Source organism: Lepisosteus platostomus, chromosome 7 (assembly GCF_059453375.1).
Source record: "Lepisosteus platostomus isolate fLepPlt1 chromosome 7, fLepPlt1.hap1, whole genome shotgun sequence".
Taxonomy (NCBI): domain Eukaryota; kingdom Metazoa; phylum Chordata; class Actinopteri; order Semionotiformes; family Lepisosteidae; genus Lepisosteus; species Lepisosteus platostomus.
The window spans coordinates 45683896-45708229 of record NC_142617.1 but is presented as its reverse complement, the minus strand read 5'-3'; the positions used below and the strand labels follow the sequence as shown (position 1 = coordinate 45708229).

At 38.7% G+C, this 24334-nt stretch overlaps 1 protein-coding gene across 1 annotated transcript; it reads left to right on the top strand.

Moving 5' to 3' along the window:
* Positions 1 to 1481: 1481 nt before the first annotated feature.
* tmc3 (transmembrane channel like 3) lies at positions 1482 to 22402 on the top strand. Its single transcript, XM_088640741.1, has 22 exons — positions 1482 to 1745; positions 2504 to 2650; positions 5000 to 5075; positions 6302 to 6383; positions 7026 to 7132; positions 7622 to 7720; positions 7841 to 7983; positions 8632 to 8779; positions 9290 to 9333; positions 10609 to 10756; positions 11332 to 11441; positions 11973 to 12051; positions 13674 to 13922; positions 14652 to 14780; positions 14896 to 14963; positions 15294 to 15422; positions 16950 to 17060; positions 18439 to 18564; positions 18812 to 18890; positions 19669 to 19711; positions 19827 to 20088; positions 21163 to 22402. The coding sequence occupies exons 1-22, from the start codon at positions 1627 to 1629 to the stop codon at positions 22061 to 22063; spliced, it is 3399 nt and encodes a 1132-aa protein (XP_088496867.1). The 5' UTR covers positions 1482 to 1626; the 3' UTR covers positions 22064 to 22402.
* Positions 22403 to 24334: the final 1932 nt, after the last annotated feature.

Here is a 24334-nt window from a genome sequence, read left to right as displayed (position 1 = left end):
GGAGTTTGTATGTTCTTCCCATGTTAACGTGGGTTTCCTCTGGATGCTCCAGTTTTCTGCCACAGTTCAAAGACATACTGGCAGGTTAATTTGCTTCTGTAAAAGCTGGTCCTGTTGTGAATGTGTGTGTTAGTGTCTATGTTGAGAAATAGACAGGCATCCTGTCCAGCGTGTATCCCATCTTGCACCTTATGCTTTCTAGGATAGGCTCTGGGCTACCTTAACCCTATATTGGATAAGTATTTATTGAAAGTGATGGGCTGTGACATTCTTTTGAAAATTCATACTGTATGCAGTTTATATGATTAATCACCTATAGAAAATACAAATGCTTTGGGATTTTGAGACTATAACACTGTACATTTGATATTGATTCTGATATTATTCTGATATATTTTGTCCTGGAAAAATTTGGCACCTTCCTCAGTACAAGCAGATTTGCAATTACAACTGAATTTCCCTTTTATCCCACAGTGAGGAGGAGTTTTAGAATATTGCACCTTGGAGAACATTAAGAGATCGTTTTAATTCAACATTTTGAGTCTATAAAATTCTTTAAGGCCTAGTTTAAAATGGGCATACCTTCTGTTATACTTTAAACTAAAGCAAAGTGAAGCCAAAAGCCAAATGAACATATGGCATATTATCATATATTGTTATCTTATTTGAATATGCTTTTCCAAGAGGAGGCATTTTCTAACTATGCAGTAACTTATTTGGCCATACACCCTAATAGTCTTCCCAATGACACTAAATGATGCAAAACACTGGGAAAAAGTGAACTAGTGCTTTTGCATAAAATGCACTGCATGCCAGCAAATTTAAAATACCACTAACCACGTCTAAATACTGGACATCATTACGAATAATTGTTTTTCCTTACCAAATCAAAAGGTTTATAGCTTCATCTACATAATATGATAACTGTCTTTAGTATGTTGTCATCTTCCAGCTGAGTTAAGCAAAAACCATCAAACAGATCTAAGAAAGGTTTATTTGAGCCCTAAAGACAGTATGCAGCTTTGTAGGGAAGTGATTTTAAAACAGAGGAGGCTTCTTCACACAGTGGTTGATGGTAGTATGAACCAATCTATACTATCTTTCAGGAAAGGGTTGGTTTGGGTGAGAATCCTACAAGTAGTCTTGCAGTTAATAATAATAATAATAATAATAATAATAATAATAATAATAATAATAATTTATGGTAATAATAAAGTACACAAGCCAAAAATTAACTCCAGTCTTTTGTAACCTATTAGAAAGATAATTCTAATGTCCTTATGATGCCGTGACATTACCTCACTATTCCAAATCAGTAAATTAAGTTATGTTTGTTGCTGAAGTTCCAATAGAAATCAGCTCAATTCAGGTGTACTGTCACTTTAAGAGGTGGTCAATAAGGCTGTGATTGGAGTAATTGTGTTATCTTAAATTCTCCCCACTGGGGGTCCCTGTCACTCTGAAGTGAGGGATAATGTCAGTAGGTAGTGCAGCCACTCTTCCTACCACCAGTCAGCGAGATCATTGTTGGGGGGTAGACGGATTACAGACAAGAAGCTTTTCATTGCTGAAGAGCTGAGAGTTTGAACACTCATACAGAGACAGAAAACACAAAATACAAAAAAAATGACAACAGTCAGCGAGCCAGTAGCAATTAGCAGACCCGTGCGATCTTCTAGAAGATACAAAAGTGTGAGAAAAAACTCCAGAAGAATCTATTCACCCTACCAAGATCAGCAACCCAGGTAAAAGCCTGTTACTTGTGTTTCTTATTGCATTACTGATTGTTTCATTTCTCATATGATAGGTTTTTGTGTGGCGAAAGATTCTGTTTATCATTTTTCATCAAGAAAGTTGATGAATGTTGATGAAGTGTTCAGGGTTGATTGAAATATGTTTGAAATTAGATTAATTAACAAAGCGTGCATTTTTCAAAACAACCTTTGTGCTTGAACCAAGGTAATGCTGGTAGTCTTGCGCATGCAGTCTGAAACACTTACCTTTTTGTATATAACACTAATGTGTTACATTACTCCCACACTGTAATCAAAATTGCTTTTTAAATATATCTGTACTAACATTACGTATAATTCTTTTATGAGTTACAAAGCTTATTAAAACTGCTTTTTTGTGAAAAAACACTTTCATGTGGTTTCTTAAATCTATTAAACTAAAAATATATGTGTAAATGTAAATGGACATCAGTTTGGTACATGTACATATAGTTATATACAGTATATATTTGCCACATTAACCTGCACAGTCTGTTGCATAAACAAAATATGCTACATATTTTTATCAGACATGAAACACCATACTGTACATACAAATGAGAGGAAGCCTAGCTAGCTAATTTGGGACAGAAGTAGATCATAAAACATAAGTTTATGATCGCAAAACTTTAAAAAACTAAGGAATGGGAATCTCATTTAAGTAAAATTAATGCTTTCTGGTAGAAGGATCCTTAACCTTTTTATGTACCTCTTTTTTTTTTAAATCTCAGTAATTCGGATGATGATGACAAAATTGAAGAGAGGATTGAGAGCAGCGATCCTGAGGAAATGTTCCAGAACATTCAGATTCAGAAGGAGATCATCGCCAACATTCGCACTCGACCTTGGCCCATGCGGCACAAACTTAAAGCCCTCAAGTAAGAAAGCCTTAACACTATAAATAGTACTGTCGTAATAGAGAGGTAAACATGGAGTAAAACTCCCTTGAATTAAAACTACACTGTGACACCAACATGCTGGCTGCCTCTAGTAGGATGGCAATAAAGCCTTCTCCAGCCAGAAAGCAATGTGATTCATGGCAAGAATGCATTGAGATTGTATACAACCAGCTGTAATGTAGTGCTGTGTTTAGGCATTAATTGTGTTAGTCAGAGCATACATCTGACTGGCATGGCAGTGCTGCTTTATGATGTATGCATAAAAATACATTTGGATGGTTTATGTGAACTAAAGCCTGGCCTGCTTTAATATTTTCAGTGGACTCACGATGAAAATTCTGAATCCTGTCTCCAGAAAGGTTTATTCCCTTTTATTGTGGCAGAATGGCCTAAATGCAGTAAAAATATAAACAAATATTTAATTTATAATTATGTTTCTAAAGTGCTTTCCACACAAAAGAATCGCAAAACACTTTAAGTTTTGGAGGGGACCTGTCCACCAGTGAAACGCACCCCCACCTTCATGTCCAAACAATCCCAACACACAGCAGGTGAAGAGGCAGAAGTGCAAAACTGCGTCTACTATTGCAAACCACGATTAAAGCTCACTTTAATGTGTCATTCAAAGAATAGTACCTATATCATGGTGTGTCCCAGTCACCAAACTGGGATGTTGGTTTTTGAAAATTGTATTCCACAGAAAAAATCACCACCTTCTGGTCCAACAACTCCACATACAGTACAGTATACACTGCAGCAGCAACTGTTCTCATTAAAACAGTGACACTGGTCCTGAGGGACCCTGGTGTTTGTTCAAGCCAAGTTTGACCACGGAATAATTAATTTCAAATTTTTGCTTCAGGCATGTTGTTCATATTGGTTTTCAGCTCCTAAAGGTTTCTGTGTTTCAGAATTTCCCTTAATCAGATGTATCAGCTGCAATGGTTTCCTTTACAGAAATATTTTTTTTTTTATTGTGGGAGTGTATGATATAAGGGCATCCCCATCTGTGTCTGTTCATTAGAGAATGATTACCTATTTAATAGGAGAGAAAACTCTTAACCAACAAGTTGAGAAGAGATTTGAGAAAGTCTGTGTGCTGACATTGTTGGAACGATACATTTGAAGAAGAGTATTCGTGAAACCAAGGACTGAGTGGAGAAAACAATGTCCTAATAGCCAAACATATTAGTAATGCCATTACTCGTCACCAGCGATTATCAGCACAGTAAGAATGAAACCAGAGCTGAGAAGCACTGGCTGCGGCCCCCTTTTCTGCTGGAGACCAGGACCAGCCCTGAGCAGCTTCAAGATTCACTCTACAAGATGATAATGATGTCGTCAACACTGCTGTATACATGTTCATCATACAAATGTACATTGAATAACCGAGTGTCACATGCAGGATAACTGGCTGTGAAGATTTTGGCCTTACTGCTGAAAAGAAGTGGAGCCATAAAATAAGAATCGTTCTGTTGGTCTCAATTCAGAGAGTCTGCAAACTGTGGCTGAAATCATTTCAGTTAATCAAACGAAAAAAACTGCTGGTCTGCAGTAGTTTACTGCTTTTTTCTAGAATGGGAATGCAAACCCAGTGCTAAAGAAGAGAATGGACCCAGTGGGACAAAAGTGTTTATAATCTAGAAGTTAAAAACATAAAACAAGCACTTGTTGCAATGCATTAAAAGAAAGTGGAGCCAGATGGCTTGTCTTAAAAATACTATTAATGATTTAAGTAGGGTAAATAAAAAAATAATGCAAAGTATCTTAGAGATATAATATAATATTAAATAACAGGCTTGTTGGCCACTTTTAAAATAACCATTTTAATGTGTAGTGAAAATTTAGGAAACCTCTTTCAGTTAAAAAGTACTTTATTTTAACTGAATAACTATTTAAAGAATATGTATTCCTTTGTATGTGTGCCAATCATCTCTTTTCTTCATCAATATAATTATTCAGAATAGAAAACTCCTTGACATCCACAATAGCCATCATATCTGTAGGTACATTTATTTTCCAATGCGTACATTCAGTAGGAAAAATCTTGTCTATACAGATAATGCATAATTCCTAAAGATATTCTACTGTATATATTGTGCTTGAAAATTGCTTGAAAAGGGGTAATAGACAAATGCGCATATTGGTGTATTTTGTATAGTACCAATGGTTTCTTATAGAGAGTTGCCTCATACCTGGTCTCTGCAGGAAACCTGTGCCTTGTTGTTTTCCTTTGATTCCTATTGAAGAAACTTGAAATTGCAGAAAATGGATTGGAGCAGGAAGGGCTCCGATTACAGGTCTTAATGATGCTGTCTATCTTCTCAGGCAAGCCAGGGAGATTGTTTTGAAGTACGAAGGCAGGCTGACCAGGACAAGGGGGTATCAAGCTGCAGGAGCTGACGTAGGTTTTTCATTTAATAATGAAAACTCAAACACAGCAACAATCAATCTGAAGTACGGTGTGCTCCTCCAAACACCATAAGTGCGTCTCATATCTTCACAACTCTGAAACAACTGCTCAGGCTGCTTGAATTCAAATGCTGGTCAGAATGACCACCATTGCATCTGTCAGTAATGGATCTGTTGGTCAGTCACAACTCATACTTCTTGGTCCTTCTTCGGTTCCTCTTTATCAGGTGTCTTGATTTTACCATGTTTATCTCACAATCCAAGACAAAGCCCTTTCATCAGAGATTCTTCAAATTATGTTATTCTGACAAGAGCAATGCTTAGCTGTAATGTATTGTAATGAACACTTGTATCAATTAAATTGCAGTAAAGAGCTTCCATAGCCAACTAATGAACTAATGGGTATAGTAATATGTTCTATATAGGTAATTGGTATAGCTGTTTTCCTAGAAAATATTTTAAATCATTTCTAATCCTATATAAAAGTAATGTATTGCATTAGTCTATTTAAGGACTTCACATTTTACAATATTTCATTTTTGTGCATTAGTTGCAGGCTGATAGTCTGTGTGATTTTTCCCTTTTCTTGTCTCTGTTTATGATCCATGCAGGTTACAGTGGGGAATTTTCAGGCTGTTTCCTGTGTTCACTTACAGACACACTGCTCAAATTTATAGCCAGTTGTTATTGCCCAGTTTAATTAAAATGTTTCAAAGGTATTCAATAAAGCTTCCAAAGCTCCATTAAAATTAATTGATTTTTGCCATGTAGATTGATGATGGTTTATTAATTAAAAAGATTGCTTTTGTTGCTTGGGCATCTGGAAGATTAGAAGTCAGACTTATTTATTTAATTTTAATTATTTATAGTGTGTTCAATGATTTAGGTTCACCGCCAACTGATGGCTCACTGCAATTGTTCTGTTTTTTTAGGTTTCCTGTATGCTCTAAAAAAAGAAAACAATTTATTAACTGTGACCTTTGGAACCTATGAAGTGATTGCAGTAAAATTCAATACTAAAATAAACTGTGATAAGTATTCAATATTCATGAACCCTGGACTGCCACAGATTCAGCACCATGCCGTAGCTTCAACAGGGTTGGGTATTCTAAGAAATGGGATTTGGGAAATATCTCAGCAAACTTGGATGTTTGTCTTTTCACTGTAAATTTCTCAAAAAATCATTACTTTGTGCTTTGCTCTTGTTGTTGTTTCTAGTTGCTGAAAAAACTGTCACGTTTGGCATATAACATAGTCGTCCTTTTCATTCCATGGGAAATGAGGATTAAGAAGATTGAGAGTAAGTAGTGATTCTTATCAGTCATTTAGAACACTCGCTCTACAATATGTCCATCCATTACTTTGCAGACAGGGAGTGACAGAAGGAAACAGAATTAATACGAAATAGAAACAGATGCTCATTATTCAGAATTCAGATCTTTGTTTATAGAAAACTGTCCCTTGTGAAATTCAAGACTGTGGTAACTCAAAGGATATCACTATGTGCTCAATCTGCCTACACTTTTAGTATTTGGTTGTAGGATTTTTCCCTTGTTGGTGAGACCTTCCTCTGTAACGGTGTATAAAGATTGCCTCTTTACTTCATACAAGCTCAATGGACAGCTGCTTGTCTTTCATATACTAGACACAAAATGATACATCTACTGTGAGAAAGTACAACAGAAAGTTATGCCTGCCGAGTCAGCTAATAAGAGCCGTTTGAGAAATGTATTTCACAGCACAAGTATAGAAAACAAATGTGGGGATTATGTACAAAGACTTCTGCTCAGAGCTTATGTTGGAAGCTGTACCCTTGCTTTCATGAAAACACCTTGCACAGGGTTGAAATGTCTAATTTAAATTATGACTCTGCCCTGAATTGCACCTGTGTCTGTAATGACTGTTTCATTCCCTTCATGTTTCTTTCCTGTCTCTTTCAAAGGTCACTTTGGATCTGGCGTTGCTTCTTACTTCATCTTTCTGAGATGGCTGTTTGGTATTAACATTGTCTTAACCATCATGACAGGAGCATTTGTGATACTGCCTGAAGTGAGTTAACCTACAGGTAGCTCTTGTTCAAGGAGATAAGACGTATCTAGTACAGAGCTTAAACTTAAACCAGTAATATATTCAAATAAATATCTATTAATAATGGCGACAAATGTCACATGTAAGTATAAGCCTCTAGATCCCTAATGTCATTAATATGAATTGCTTATTTGCTGCTATCTTTGAAGGCTTTAGGGAGAGAAATTTTAATCTGTATTCAGAAACTGAAGATGTGAGTGCCATTACAAAGCGTTAATGAATGGTGCTTCAGAACTACAGGACAGTTCGTCTTTCAGGAACGCGTGACCATAAAACTGCTGACAGAAATGAAAGAAAAAGAGACTAGCCTCTGTAAGTTGAGTCAGAGGTTGCTGCGTGGACTAGCACGATTTATGCTCAATTTCTTTTGTGCCCCTGGATGCAATTTCCTGGGGTCTCGGCAAAACTGCATCAGTCACGGAAGGTCCCGTCTGTGTTTTTCCCCATTAGCTTCTGGCAGGAGCGCCTTTTGGAACCACGAGAAGCAAGACCATTCCAAAGGATCACCTCGCCTCAGCACAGGACCTCGACACCATCTGGTCACTGGGGGCAAGGCTATGAAAATGCTTTATTGCTTTGTCAATATTACACCCTGCTGAGTTGCGCAGGCATTTAATTAATTCAATGGCTCCCTCTCTGACATGCAATCTGTCCTTTACAATTCTACAGGGCTACCTCCAGTATTCTGTCCTGTTTTATGGATATTACGGCCGAGTTAGGAAGATTGGGAGCGCTGGATACCGCCTGCCCTTGGCTTACTTCCTGGTTGGGATGACTGTCTATGCCTACAGCTTCATTATCCTGTTAAGAAAGTAATCGATAGACATTCGCGTTTCTCTGTATCAGTTTTTGTAATGGTGGCAACTCTTTTACTTCTTTTTATTTCACTTATTGAGAAGGAATTCTTTGTTATGAATTGAATTACCCTCATTTTATTTGTTTGGAATGGCAATTAATGTTAATTAGCTCTTCATCAAATGTGACGAGAAAGTGTAAAACCCGTCATATAAGACTAGGCTTTGCTATCCCTGCATACATAAGATTTAATTGATCAAGTAACAAGGATAATCTACAGCTCTTTCCTTTTTATCTGTATGCACTATTATATTATGACAAGGAAAATACACATTGACAGATGAATTAGCTCAGCAATCAGTAACGTAATAATGCTCTGACAGTATTATGTACCCACACCATCCTATTATCTCAAAGAATCGCATTCTAGCAGTGTGATAGTGTTTTTATATTCAACTCCACCTGTAGCTGGTAAAGGATTTCTACAATATTAAATGTTTTGAATTAAAAATTAACCCCGAAGAACTTCAAGGTAATTGGGAAGATCAGTCAGTGTGGAGCAGGAGAAGCTTTTTAATGAAAACTAGCTACTGCATTCTCTGTTTGCGGTGAAAAATGAGAAAAGGCCAGCTAATTTCAAATACACCTTCATTGTTTTTAAACAGAATGGCAAAAAACTCCCGGCTTAGTTTAGCCAGCGCCTCAGATGAGAACTACACATTTTGCTGGCGTGTCTTTTGTGCCTGGGACTACCTGATTGGAAACCCCGAGGCAGCAGAGAGCAAAGCAGCAGCGATTGTCAACAACATCAGGGTGAGTGTCTGGGCTGCACAACAAGATAGACTCTCCCTGATCTGATTGGCAATGATTGCTCAGCTTTAATTCAGTACCCAGAGTAGATTAGCTGCTGCTGCTATTCATGATTTCCCATAGGGCAAAGCTATCAATTAAAGCTCATCTGAAATCTGTGCAGTCCTCAGTAGTGAGAAGGCTGTTCAGAGATGTCCTGCAGGTGTTAATGAGTTAAGTGTTGCCTTCCAGTTCTATAAAACACTACTGGACTTAGACTATATATTGCAAGTGACTGAGACAATTATGAATATACACAGGTGTAAGGAGTATTAAAGTATACTTGAGAGGAACAGTCAGGTGAGAGGGTGTTTATTTCAAAGGATATTTTTAATACTATGACTATTCCAGGACCCACAATAAAACCAAAACATGCAGGATACATAGAACATGAGACAAAAATATTTGTCCTGTTTGATTAGGTAATGTGAATGTATTGATTGATTTTGTACTGTAATTTTCATCCTTTTTAAGGAAGCAATTCTAGAAGAACAGGAGAAGAAGAAGGACAAAAGCCTGTGGGTATCTGCACTGCTACATGTGGGCTTCCATCCTTTCTGCAGAACTATTAAATGTACTGAATGCAAGGGAACTACTGAAACTCCTTTTTGAAATCACTGTCTTGACCATGTCTCTGTCTCTCACATTGGGAGGCCATAGGGCAGGATAAGAACAGCTTTGAACACCACTTTTCTTATTGTTTTCTTTTGCTTTCTAGAGCTCCAATAGAGTAAACTGCACCTCCACATTCTGATATAGAATGTGTCCTGGAAATAATATATATTTTTTGTGAATTAAAATGAGGAAGTAAAAAGAGATTATGAAGTTCATCTCATTTTTATAAATTTACAATCACCTATCATTTTTGTTATACAGTAGTTACCACCCAATCGAGAATAGCCAGATTGTGTCCCTTGTCTCATGACAACAAACCCTGCGACCACACACAGGGGAGAGTGAGAAAGTGGGCAGGTCCGAAGACTCCTCTGATCTACCCACCTTTAAAATATTAATCTCTTAATGTGTCACAGGCAACGCAACCCCATACTGGAGGCTCAGCACTGATTGGAGGAGAGTCCAGTTCCTCACTGACATGGAATTGAGAGGTCCCTGACCACCTTAATCCCACTCTACCCACAGTGACACTAAGCCAGTAGTTAGCTACAGCTTGGGGAAACCAGTCACAGTCTGCTAGTGATCTGGCCTAGTCTCAAACCAGTGATTATAGAGCCCAGTGTCCACTCAGAAAACATGCTTACTCGTTTGAGTCTGTTGAGAGGCCAGTAAAATGATCTATTTGATTATGTTAGTTTAGCAGAGTATCATGCATTAATGTGGCTTCTTTCATTAATTGTCTCAGTTTGCGGCACTGGAAATGCTGCATTGACCTCAGGTGATTTATCAGCCTTTCTCTGCTGGTTCATCACAATCACAGCAGCATCGTGCCTGCAAAAGACACCCCACTGTATTTCAGACAAACTGCTTCTTCAAGTGCAGGATGACTGCAGCTATATCAACGTCTCTCATCTGTAAATCAATATTCACTAGTGCTAGTAATACCCCAGGCGCTGCTCATATAAAAAATGTAAAGGAATCTAACAGATTGTGTCCTGATATACTTAATGTTACATTATATTCAATATGGTTAAAACTGTGTTGTAAACTGTGATCTTGTAATTTTTTCTTTCAGCATTTTTTTTTTCTGTTTGTCTAGCAATAACCAACAGTGTTTTATTCAAACAAAGCTATGTAAGCATCACAGAAATCTTTGTTTATTCCTGTTCCTTTTGCAGGGCTGTAATGATTAGTCTGAGAATCCTGGCCAACATTCTTGTTCTGCTGTCACTCGCCGGGAGTATTTACATCATCTACTTTGTCGTTGATCGCTCTCAGAAACTTGAGCAAGAGAAGCCAGAATTAACCTTGTGGGAGAAGAATGAGGTCTGGGAGGCGCCATTAATATGTCTTTGATATGCATTAGAAGGAAAACATTTACTCTAGTTTTGATTTCCCTATAAAACATACTATGTAATGATTTATTCTAGACATGAAAATAATGTTGCATGCATGTTCAGTTCAGGAGAAGCACTGTAAACTGCAATTTAATTACAGTATAATTCTGATCCACATTTTGAAGGATTCTCATATCTAACTAGCAATGAGATCTAATTCACACGGTATCATTCTTGGTCACAACACTGTTAGTTGTTTAAACCATCCTCACACTTCTGTGCAATCTGAACATAAACACCACTGTACTAAGGATTTAATAATAAGAAGAAATATTTGTGTTTATGTGGTGCTTTTTCATCCTGAAGAATCCCAAAGTGCTTCATATACAGTATTTCATCCACCACTGCAATGCACCACCCACCTGGGTGACAGCCATTATTCACCAGAAGCCCAGTAGACGGCATGGAGAAGGGAGAAAGTGCTCCACCAAACTGATTGTTTATGCAAATGTTCATTTTGAAAAGTAATGGGAATGAGTCTTGCTTCGTCTCCCATGTGCCCAGGTCAGTGTGGTTGTGTCTCTTATCACCATGATTGCTCCCTCTGCTTTTGAGCTGGTGGCCCAGCTGGAGATGTACCATCCCAGAACAACACTGAGATTTCAGCTTGCCAGGTAGGAGCTCCGGCACAGATTTTAGTATTATGGTATTCTGAATATTTCTCCCTGTTTAGTGTTTATTTAGACATATAACCTAATTGGGTTTGATAATAATTTTCTCTATTCCATGTCTACCAATTTGAAACACCAGATTAATAGTGTACACTGTAGTACAGTAGTATACGGCTTTTTCTCCCAGGCCATGGCAGATGTGGAAAAGGACTTGTGTGTCACCAAGCCGTAACTCATCTAACAGGAGCCCAGGCAGTGGGACTTTGGTGTCAGTCGGGGAATTTATATAGCTCATCCTCTCACACTCAAAGACAATGGATGAATATTTTCTCCAACAAAATGTTTAAATTTATTGACTCGAATCCATAATTGTAACGTGTTGTGCCTCAGAAAAACACTAAACATTTCTGAGATTTCCCTTAAATCTGTAGTGCTCCATTTGCCTTAATTATAGGTGCCATTAAGAGTGAATGGCACAGCACTGACAGCTAGTGGAACTTTCAGTTTCTAAGAACTTGTGATTGTTTTTTTCAGGGTTCTTGTCTTGTACCTGGGAAACCTCTACAGCTTGATCATTGCTCTTCTGGACAAGGTGAACAGCATGAGTTCAACCGTAAGTAATGTACTTTAATTTACTTAAAAATATTTATTTTAGAACTGCAGTTTTATTCCTGCCTTTTGAGCAGCATTTGACTTCAAGATTGACTTTCAACATTTGAGCATCATCATGTTCATCCATCCGTTTTCCATTTTCTAATTGCTTTATCCAGTTCAGGGATGGAGTTAAGCCTATTGCAGTCCATCACGGGGCATACAAAGACACACACATTCACACCAGGGTCAGTTTTCCCAGACGTGAATTAACCTACCAGTATGAATTTGGACTGTGGGAAGAAATAAAAAAATACCTGGAGGAACCTCACACAGATAGCACCTCATGGCCAGAATTGAACAAAGGGCACTGGTCCTATGAGGCAGCAATGCTGACCACTGTGCCACCACACCACCTTCATCATGTCTGAACGTCTATTAATACAAATATTTAAAAGAAACTCACACATCTGTTCAAAAATATCCTTAACCTGCAGCAGATATGTATTATAAACTATTGCAAAGAGCAGTAATATCTACTCAGTCCACTAGATGTCATGTTTGTTCATTCAATGCCATAATTGTACTAATGCCTGGAATAACACATACATTTGTAGCCAGGTCTCACTTTTTACAAGAGCTTTTGTTAAAGGAATTAAGCGTTTCGTCTTCCCCCTCTATCACTTATCTCTTGTTTGTGTGACATCGTTTGTGTGGTTGGCATTAAATCACCTGAAGCTAAATAGTCACAATTTCACTGGTCGGTGGCAAATGTCACTTTGACAGAAGCTTGACAGCTTCACTGTACTGGTGGATGGCTCCCCATTCACGTATCAGCCACAGACAGGAATCTGTGAGCCACTCCTTCTCTTCTGTGTTTTGCGCCTCATGTGACATCTTTTTGTCATCTTAGAAATATTACCTTCATTAGATTCATGCATTGATAACATCAAGGCTTGATTTCTCCAACTCTGTACTCCCTAACTCTCTGCTCAACAAGTTGCAATATGTCCAAAATTCTGCCACTAGACCTCTAACTCACACCAGATGTTAGCAGCATATCACTCCTACACTTACAGTAAGTCTCTTTATTGGTTGCCTATAAAGGCACATATTCAATATAAGTTCTTGTTACTGACTTTCAAGGCTCTGAACAAGGTACTGAACATCAAGATAAAAAACCTGGCTCCATCATACATCTCTGAGCTCCTCCATGTTTACACTCTTTATCTATACATGTACAATCCTGTATGCTCCTGTTTGTTTTTTCTTTAACTTTTTATCATACTTTTTTGTCTTTTTTATCACTATGTACATTATCCTTGGGTTTGAAAGGGTGCATCATACAGTATAAAGAAATATATTATATCTGTGCTGTGTTAAGTAGGCTTTATATCTATGATTTGTATTGTTACAAATCCCTAGAAATTAATTTAAGGTGATAACGTGCACCAAAAGCTATTTCTGTTATTCTCTCATCGATATAACAAAGAATAAAAATGCATACTGTATTTATATTTAATCAAAATGGGAAAACAACCTACAAAACTATTGGCATGCAATACGTTCTTGAAGGTGTTGAATTAAACAGTTCACAAACCACAGACTAAAAAGGAGAAAACAACAATAGTGTGTGTTTTCTAGGAGGTTTCTGTTGGTTCCAGCAACTGGTCAGACTCCACAGCTTTTCTGGCCACTATTGCTCTTCCAGAAGAGGAAAACCTTTCAACTATTGTGCCTGAAATCACTGAGAGAAGGAACAGCACTCTGAGCTTAGGCCTGGTGGAGAACACACCCAGAACCATCATTCCTGTAGCCCTTAATAAAACAGCATCATATGAGTACAACATGAAGTCGCAACAAGACCAGTGCTGGGAAACCTACGTTGGACAGGTACGAGATATTGCAATAAGTTTTAATTTAGATTTGTATGTATACTTTTTCCAGCAAAAGTAGACCTTGCACAACATCAAAGTACTTAAGGTACTCAACCTGAAGAAGGCTCCACGGCCGAAACGTTGTGTTCTCTTCTTTTTTTCAGCATGGAATAAACCTATTACTTGTTCCTAAGGTATTCAATGCCAAGGTACGCAGACAGATATCTCGGGGACTAGTTCAGCTGTGTCTGTCTAGACTGTTGCCTGAACGGGGCTTCAAATTGCTTTACTCTTTGATTTTTACACTGTTTTTAGAATGTTTAAACAGCTTTCTTTAAGAGCTCAGCAAGATTTCAGTACAAATTCACAATACCTGCTTGTATCGTTTATTCCTTTGTCAATGTCTTCAATGAAAATCTGTTTTCCTCCCTTTAGATTGCCCTTGTTAAATATTTTTAAAAGCACAGTGTTGGCAAGCAGAATGAAAATATATTACCTTGTTACAGTCGTTTTCCTTGTAATGCAGCACTCGTGTATTGTTTATTGATTAAAATGTGCAGGATGATGTTTCCTTAACGATGCCTCGGAGATGGCACTTGTATCGATTTTCAGAAAATCCTAAACAACTAGTAATTTTTCCCCATTTAACCATTACTCACAAGAGCATTAAATGGGAGTAATTGTTTAAAAAATAACAATATGAAAAACGAAACCAAGTAAAAAATGTAATCTCTTTTTGTTCCAGGAAATGCTGAAACTTTCAATTATAGACATGATTTTTACCGTGGCCAGTATCTTATTGATTGATTTCTTTCGTGGCCTTTTTGTTCGATACCTGAGTGATTGCTGGTGCTGGGATCTGGAGAGCAGGTTTGTAAGTAGCCCTCTGTGTTCTCCTGTAGCATTCTGTACTGCTTCAATTGTGTGAACAGGAGTGAACAGCATCTCCTTTTCTCACTACTTTTTGTCTGCATGTGTTTCCTTCATAGCCTGAATACGGTGAATTTAAAATAGCTGAAAATGTCCTGCATCTGATTTACAACCAAGGAATGATATGGTATGTAAAGAATTGTTTCACAGAAATAAAGGCTCCAAGTCTCATTGGAAAAGTAGTGTTAATGTTAATGTAATGAAGCACAAGGCCTTTTAAGCCCTCAAAGGGAATTGAAAAAAAGAACAGAAAAACATGTTTTAAGCTCAAAGGGAAACGTTAAAAAGTTGACTAAAACCAGATTGAGGCAAGAATGAATTAATAATAGAGTTACTTTGCAGGGAGAGATGATTGTTTAGAGTTAGTAGGTTCTGCCAGATTACTCTTGCCCAGAGTAGAAAATCATCTTCAGAAGGTTTGTTCATGTTGAAACCCCTACTGTCCATTTCCTTCCAGGATGGGTGCCTTCTTCTCTCCCTGCCTCCCAGCATTCAATGTTCTCAAGCTGATCGGGCTGATGTACCTCAGGAGCTGGGCAGTGCTCACATGTAATGTTCCACATCAGCAGGTCTTCAGAGCCTCCAGGTTGGTGAGGGCTCACTAAGTCGGAACAGTGCTGTAGTGCCCTTTTTTCCTGAAAAAAATAACTTGGTTTGCGGAAAAAGGCTCAAAGTGTGAGACCAGAAAAAAATGCCAAGAAAACACAATGAAAATCTTGAGTGGCTCAGCACCTTGCCTAGCTGTCTCCTAGTGACCCTTTGGCTTGTTGTCCAGTCTCTTTCAAAGCTTCCGTGTTAGATCCTCGGCTCCCAGGTTCAGTGGCTTTGACCCTTGTCTTGTTTGAATGCTTTCTCTAGAGCTCCCTGGTGCTCTGTAACCTGCCTCACACACCTGCTACCAGGGAACAGGTTTAAAGAGGGAAGAGCCCAGCTGTCAGGTGTCATGATTGACAACAGGCTTCTTTCAACAGGCCTGTCATTCTGTACAAACTAAGAGTAAATATTCAGTATGTAAACTATGGGGCATTCCATGTACAGAATCTAGGCACAGTTTAAAAGAAATGACCCACAAAACTGTTATCCTGCTGACATCCCTCTTCACAAGTGGAAACTGCAGCTGGAGTTCTGTGAGCATGTCTTCTACAAGGTGCTTTCTGTGCTTCACTCTGCTCCTTTCCAGAGCTTTGACAAATGCAGTTCTGAATGTCTGCTCCACCCTAGCATGCCACCGCAGTCCTGAGTGCTCAGTCTGATTTATTTAATGGCCCTTACTCCGGCTCTTTCAGGGCTTATCGCTCACTCTCAGGTGTGAAAAAAAACACCATTGAAACGCTATCCATTTCACTTGCTGTTAATCTTAAGAGACACAAAAGACCTTGAGATGAGCAGGCGAGCCCTCTTAATAAACTGAGAAAAAGGCACCATTACACAACCACACATCATTAGACAGTGAAGACAGCCATTGAGCACATAATAATTTTATGTTGTTTCTTTCCTCTTATTTTTACAAACTTAGCAATATTTGCATGACAAAATAGGATGGCGTGCAATATTTTAAAGCCAAATTTTCTAAAAATGTTATCATTATACATACTTTAAAAAGCCATGTTAATTTAACTGTAAATCAAAAAAAAAATTCAATATGTAAGACTCAGTCATACATAATTTGCTTTAACAGTATACCTTTCAATGTACTGTAAATGTTTTCTTAATCAGTACCACAAAGAGTATTAAAAGGTGCTTCCTCTCTGATCAAGAGAGACTGTAGTCCCAATGCCAAATTATGAAAAGGTGAAGGCTCTGTAGTCACTATCTGTAAGATAAAAATGTTTTGTGTTTCTTACAGAAAAAGACTATTACTGAAAAAAGGAAGCTAAGATACAAGAAACAGTCAGCAGTAAGCTTGTCTTTTGGTGCTTTTAGAATTGTGCTAGTGAACGAGGTTTACACCAGTTTTTCATGTAGCTGAAATTCAGTTTCTGGTACATCCACTTTCAATGGTTTGATGCTCTTTACAAATTTGCAGTTGTGTCACATTTACAATGCCTTGGTATTGAATGCATTATTTTCTAAAGCTTTTAAGTGACAATTAATCACTGAATTTCTGTTCCAGATCCAACAATTTCTACCTTGCCATGCTGTTATTTATGCTGTTCCTCTGCATGCTCCCCACAATCTTTGCAATAGTCAGGTATAGACCATCTCAAACCTGCGGGCCTTTCAGGTAAATTCCCTTATAGTGGTCTCCATCTGCACTCCTACAGCTCACTGATGTTTTACACTGCTTTGTTTCCTCATCTTTAAGGTTGCCCATTCATAACAGCCAATGGGGGTTATTCATAAATGTATTCTCTGACCACCCTGTTAAAACACACTGATGGTCTTTTCTCCCTATTCATGAAGCCATCGTCAGGTTAAATGAAGTACTGGTACATTTTAGCTGTTGGTAAAATACTGGCAATTTTTCCACAGCTAGTAAATTACATTATGGTCCAGTTATGATGAGAGTAAAGTTCATGCTCTAGTAATGGCTGGTGGAATTCAACATAAAATAAAATACAAAAGAGGAAGACAAATGTCTCCAGGATCATATTACTCAATGAGAGGAGATGGTGGAAATTATTAAATTAATAATTTCATAAGAAAACTGTATCTGTAATAGAAGAAAAACTCACCAGACTCAGTTACGTTATAATAAATGCAGGATTGGTCACACCTTACCATTGTCACACAAATATGAGAGAAACATATTTGTTTTCAAATTAAGGATCCTTAATTTTGTTTTAATCGCTGCAGTGACATAAAGAAAGTTATAGCCCACGGCACATGTTGTCTGTGGCACACAATCAAGTATGTTTGTGGAAATGTTCCCATTAGTGGAGTGCAGTGGTCTATCCAGGGCCTCATTGTCACATTTTACAGCCATTTGTTAAGTTACATTAGTGTTTCATTTTCTGAAAAAAAATGTAACTGGAGTAGGTTTAGACCACAGAATTAAACAGGTAATTTATTACACAAACTGCAGTGTGTTTTATGTGCTAAAAACAATGTGCATTTCAAAAATATAACATTTAAAAGTTAATTGGAAAGGTAGCACAGCAAAATATGGTTGTTCTTACTCATGACTGAAGTTTGCATGTTCTCCACATGCTTCGTGTGGGTTTTGGTCAGGTTCTCTGGTTCCAGTATGTTTGTTAATAAATAACTGCTGGATGGACTACAATAGCAACTACTGTCACTGAAAACAACTGAAACATAAACTGGCAGTTTTACAAGCAGATTTGCACAGTTCAGTGCAGATTTGCCTTTTATTTCTGTGTAAACCTCCTAATAAAGATTTATCGTCAAAGCTGGTGTTTATCTTATGTCATGTAAAGAAACAGTAAAACAATAATTTTGTAGTTTAAAACTATGGAGGCAAAATATTAAATCCAATCAAATCAATTTTCTCTTGAACTTGCACCTAACACCTTAATTATCTGCAACTGCAATTGAACTATTTTTGTACCCCCGTCCAGTTAGGCATCAAAAGATTTGTAAATAACCTCCAGTTTCAAGGAAAAACCTTAAGTATATTGAATTTATCCTTTTCTGTTTTTTAGTGGTCAAGAGAAGATATACGACATAATTTCTGAAACTATTGCTACTGATTTCCCCTTGTGGTTCAGCAAAGTCATGAACTACGTCACAAGCCCTGTGGTTGTCCTTCCAGCCCTATTGCTGCTTTTGTAAGTCCCGTCTGATTGTCTTGGCACAGCTTATGTGTTCTTAAGTCCTCAATCATGACTAAAGACACTTGCAGAAGGTAAGCTATGTAACAGTGCACCTGGAGACCAAACACACGGTCATTTGCATTCAAGTAATCCTACTCATCAACCGGTCAATGCTCATACATGTAGTTTAATCACATGCGCTCAAAACAGAAGTCTTCTTTGGTTCTTACAGGTTTTCTATCATCTTTTTTTCTCATTCCAGTATGTTAATCTACTATCTTCAGTCAATTGCGAGATCATTAAAGTTCACTAACAATCAGCTGAGAATGCAGCTTCAAACAGTGAGTAACACGCTGGCTGACTGTCCTGAGAATAGAAGTGACTGAAACTGTTTCCAGACTCCACTCTGATGGAACCCTGCATATGGTGAAAATAAACCAGAAACACATTTTGGGCACTTTTAAATTTAGAAGAAGATACAATTTGGGTTAGAATTTTTTTTCCATTGTAAGGACATTTCCACATAATCTGTTTGTTGGGAGTTTCACTCTTTGTAAGAAAAGGTTCTCAGTTTGTGTCCACATATTGATATTAATATATAAATGCTCATTCACAGTGGAATGGCATAGGGTAGTGGGTGAGCTTTTGTGTGCATTAACAATAGGTCATGGGTTCAAGTCTGTGCAGCAGACACTGCTGTTGTACCTTGAGTAAGGCTCCCCAGTTTCTCCAGTCCTCCAGCTGTTAAGTGGCTACCAGTGCTGTGGGGAGAAATCCCTCCCAGTGTCACTTGCAGAGTGAGGGAGTCCCACTCTCTCAGCCTCCTTGATGCTACAGAACCCAGGATGAGCTGTGGCCTGATGTTCTGGTGTGGATTTAATTTTTTTTTACATAAAGAGAAAAATAGAAGCAGACAATTCTGTTATCTTCCTCCTTTTATGGCTAAAGGGTTGAGGGTAACAGCCGTTTAGATTAATATAGATTCTGTAATTTAAATTTAGTTTTTGCTTAAAATTACAATCCTTTTTCGTCATGAATATCCTAGCCTTTATGATGTTGTTTTCCATTTTCATATTTTATTTTCTAAGGTTATTCATGACTACTGTATGTTTATTCTAGGAGAGAACAGAAGATAAGAAAAAAGTTTTCCAGATGGCTGCAGGTAAACACTTTTTGAGTCCTTGATTTTCATATCAGATACATACCTTCAACATTTTGGGAAGTCTCTGGCTTAAGCAAGCCTGAATTTTTGCCTGGACTGTCTCTTTGTCTCATAGCTAGAATGCAAAGCCAGGAAGGGAGTGACAAGAAGCCAGAGCAGGAGAGCGATCTTACGAGCCAGGAGTCCTCCATTCGCTCCTCTTCCCCCAGGCGCAATGGCAGTGTTGCCAACTTTGAGTCTCCGGTCAGCAGGGGCAACAGCATTCGCACCATAACACAGTCTGCGTCCCGCACGGATGTCAACAGGGCAGCAACCACGTCACAAAGTCCTTCCATCCCCATATTACAAAAACAAAGAAAGGAACAGATCCCAAACAGGCAGGAGCACTTTGATTTTGTCTTTTCTTAGAACATGACTTTCATGTTTCATTTAGAGCAGGAGTGACCAGCTCTGGTCTTCAAGAGTTTATAATAATAATAATTCTTAACACTTATATAGTGCTTTTCTGGACACTCCACTCAAAGCGCTTTACAGGTAATGAGGACTCCCCTCCACCACCAATGTGCAGCATCTACCTGGATGATGTGACGGCAGCCATAATTGTACACTCCCCACACATCAGCTATCAGTGGGGAGGAGAACAGAGTGATGAAGCCAATTCATAGATGGGGATTATTAGGAGGCCATGATGGGGAAAGGCCAATAGGACATTTGACCAGGACGCCGGGGTAACACCCCTACTCTTTTCGAGAAATTTGGGAATTTTAATGACCACAGAGAGTCAGGACCTCAGTTTTACATCTCATCTAAAGGACGGCACCTTTTTACAGTATAGTATCCCCATCACTATACTGGGGCATTAGGACCTACACCGACCACAGGGTGAGCACCCCCTACTGGTCCCACTAACACCTCTTCCAGCAGCAACCTTAGTTTTTCCCAGGAAGTCTCACATCCAGGTTATGGCCAAACTCACAACTGCTTAGCTTCAGGGGGTTGCCAGTTGTGAGTTGCAGGGTGATATGGATGCTTTTAGGTTTCTTCAGGTCTAAAGCTATGCACCCCAAATAAGAGCAAAACACACTGCACCAGTTTAGTTTCTTATTTTGATTTGACTCCGGAACTCTTAAAATGACGTAGGTAGTTACAAGAAGAATACTTGGTGGCAAAAAAAGACCACTCCTAAAAGATATAAATTTGTATTCCTTTACTGAAGCCTTCTGTGCTTGACATTCAGAAAAATGCTCAGAAACAAGGGCGGAACTACCAGTCAGATTCAAACTGACTTAGTGGGAGGAAACAGACTAAATGCACTGCTGTAGATAACTTAGCCATTCTTTCAGCAATGATCCTGAGATGAATCTCCCTCTCAATGAATATCTTCTCCAATGAAAAAACAGTTTTTCTGCCAATTAAATGTCACTCTTTCCTTGTTTTCCCACAATTTCAAGGCATCCAGGATTTTTACATGGAGGCGCGAGTGGCTCCTGTAAATCAAAGTCCTACCACCATGTGGCATACAACCCCTCCAGCAGGTACACGGAGAATGTCCATTCAGATCCCTTGTTCAGAAAGAGCATCCGGCCCATGCACCCAGAGGCCCTCGGAGGAGGAGGAGGAGGAGGAGGAGGGGCGCAGGGCTTCTCCAGCCGCAGAGCTCACACCACGCGCTATGTGATTGTCAACGAGCACGAGGCCCGGAAGAAACTGCTGAGGTCTTCCACCAGGATACCGCGGCACTACAGGGTAGACGAGCCAGGGGGCATAGTGGAGCTGTATCCCAGGCACATCAAACGATACAGCATTCAGACTCCTCAGAGGTCACGCCAGCCACACCTCAGCGAAGAGGAAGAGGAGGAGGAAGAGGTAAAGAAAGTCCGTCGGGGCTCCTTCATCCAGACGCACCGGCCCCGATCTCTGTCTGATCTGCACCAGCCGGCTCGCTTCTACATCGGGGAAAAAGTGGAGAGCCACCATTCCCTGGTCAAAGACCTGATGAAGAGCTGTTACGGGTTTTATGAAGATGGCTGCGAAGTGGAGTGGGAGGATGCAGCCTCTCGCCCTCGCTCCCGGACAAACGTCAGAGCCGCAGATCCCCTGGAGCAGCATCCCGAGCCGCCAGTCAAGCCCAAGCTGAAACACAAAGCAGATCCGTGCCTCACAGAATCGGACTCGGCATCCATCGCATCCAGCAGCGATCAGCAAAACAGCAGCACCGACCAGTACATCCAGGTCATCCACAGCAAGGAGAAATACCTGAAGCCCACGGGCAAGCTGGCTAAAAAGAAGTCTAAGGCCAATATTGATTTTAATGTTTCTGGATCGAATGAACTGATCTGCTCCAATGTGTAGAGGAATTGTTCTGAATTCCATCTGTCCTTTCAACTTGCTTTGCATTCTTAGCTTTGCTGCTATGTACTACAGCTTAGTAGCTAGTAGTTCACCATGAAGCTTAATGTTTCATACACATGACACACAATCAGGTTATTTCTCAAAATAGTTAAAAAAATAATTATTTCTGATCACCACATCTAGTTTCAGTGACACTAAGTACAGTGTTGTCTGTGCGCATGTTTGCAAACCTTTCACTCCAATCATGTGAGTGGCCTATTGAATTTAATGTATACTTAATAAGCACATTTATTTGTTTTTGCAATAACTACAATGAATAAAGCACACAAGTTAGTTTCAATCAGATTCCTTTCCAGCTGTTTTTTTCAGGTTCCCCCCATATTTCCAACTCCAAGCTATGTAACAGTGCACCTGGAGACCAAACACACGGTCATTTGCATTCAAGTAATCCTACTCATCAACCGGTCAATGCTCATACATGTAGTTTAATCACATGCGCTCAAAACAGAAGTCTTCTTTGGTTCTTACAGGTTTTCTATCATCTTTTTTTCTCATTCCAGTATGTTAATCTACTATCTTCAGTCAATTGCGAGATCATTAAAGTTCACTAACAATCAGCTGAGAATGCAGCTTCAAACAGTGAGTAACACGCTGGCTGACTGTCCTGAGAATAGAAGTGACTGAAAATGTTTCCAGACTCCACTCTGATGGAATCCTGCATATGGTGAAAATAAACCAGAAACACATTTTGGGCACTTTTAAATTTAGAAGAATATACAACATATTTCCAACTCACACTCAAGGCAAAATAATTTTAAATTATCCTTTTATAATCAATTATGTTAAACAACAGTGCATTAAATTACGAAGTACACATATCAGATTGCATATTTAAGAAACAAAAGTTATTGAATGCTTTTCAATTGCTCATCCTCTACCACACACAACACATTTCCCACCTCCACAAATTCTGAAATGCATTCAGCTGATGAACCAATTTATAATAAGTACATTCAAAAGAGATCCATGAAGATACCAACACTTTCAAAATGGCAACGTCATCTCCTGTAAGAATCCCTTTTACTCCATTCTTTCTGCTTTTTAAAATGGCTAACTTGGCTTGACCCTAAAGGTAATTTGCAATCTATACTCTTTCTCCTTTGTTCTCATAATGTAAAACCCCTGAGATAAACAAAGTACCACTGAACAAAATGCCAAACCCAGAGAAAAGGTCTTTCAAAACAGAAGAGAGGTTGCAATCTTAGACAGTACAAGAAACAATGACAGTCTTTTTACCCTATCTGTGCAGATGTGCATCTATCAAACCATGCTGAATAATGCACAAAAAGGAGTTTGTTGCCAGAACACCATGAAGCACCCTCCACTGTAGATCACCCATTGTCTTCTGCAGTGGTGGTTTATAAAGACAGTTTCTCCCTGCAGAAGTTACAGAGAGTTCAGCACAAAAATGTTCTTGCCCGTGTTTGTCAGACAAATGGTTAAGACTATCATAATACCTAACACAAATTGTACAGAACTCCTTCTTAACTATGCTAAACATTTTCCCAGGGATGTACAGTAGCTGTTATGTGTTGCAGTTGGTGTGACCTGCAACTCCAACAATGGGGGTTCTGATCAGGACTTGCAGCCCCTGTACAAAAATCTCCTAATAGGAACAATTCGTCTCCTGAAAAAGTAGTGTGTCTCTTCATATGAAACTCACTAATGAACTTGACAGATATTTTGTTGAGGAGCCAAGCATTTACATGTTCTACAATCTCTCTTATTCATGTCTATCAGGTGAACATTTTCAGGAATCTCTTTGGACATTAAAATACTTATAAAACTATCACAACCTAAAATTTGACAAGAAAGGGCAGGAATGTACACCAAATTCAGTTCTAACAACTGACACAGGCCTACAGAATTAAAATCACAATGGACTTAAAAAAAACTAAAAGGTCTAAAAGACTTAAGGTTAAAAGCCTTTAAACCTCATGAAAGAAACATCCACATCAAACAAATTAAGATTGTCTGTACTTATTAATTACAGATTTCTGTCACATTGTACGTTTCTACAAAGAAAACAAAAATCTATATTCCTCAAGAGAAGTGTTTTAGCATATAGAAGCCTCTACAAAGTCTGAAGCCTGTCATCGTGACACCAGCACAATTAAGTGATGCCAAAACACAGTGATAAAGTTAGTAATAACCAGAACCCACCTACTAAAAGACATTTTGGTGAGCAGCCACTGCTACAGTAGCTCTTCA

What these genes read in the sequence shown, in the direction of transcription:
- tmc3 (XM_088640741.1), top strand. Translation starts at nt 1,627, where the DNA reads ATGACAACAGTCAGCGAGCCAGTAGCAATTAGCAGACCCGTGCGATCT. An exon ending in TACAACCAAGGAATGATATG is followed by an intron (nt 14,964 to 15,293) that starts GTATGTAAAGAA and finishes ATTTCCTTCCAG; the next exon opens with GATGGGTGCCTTCTTCTCTC. An exon ending in AGTTTTCCAGATGGCTGCAG is followed by an intron (nt 19,712 to 19,826) that starts GTAAACACTTTT and finishes TTTGTCTCATAG; the next exon opens with CTAGAATGCAAAGCCAGGAA.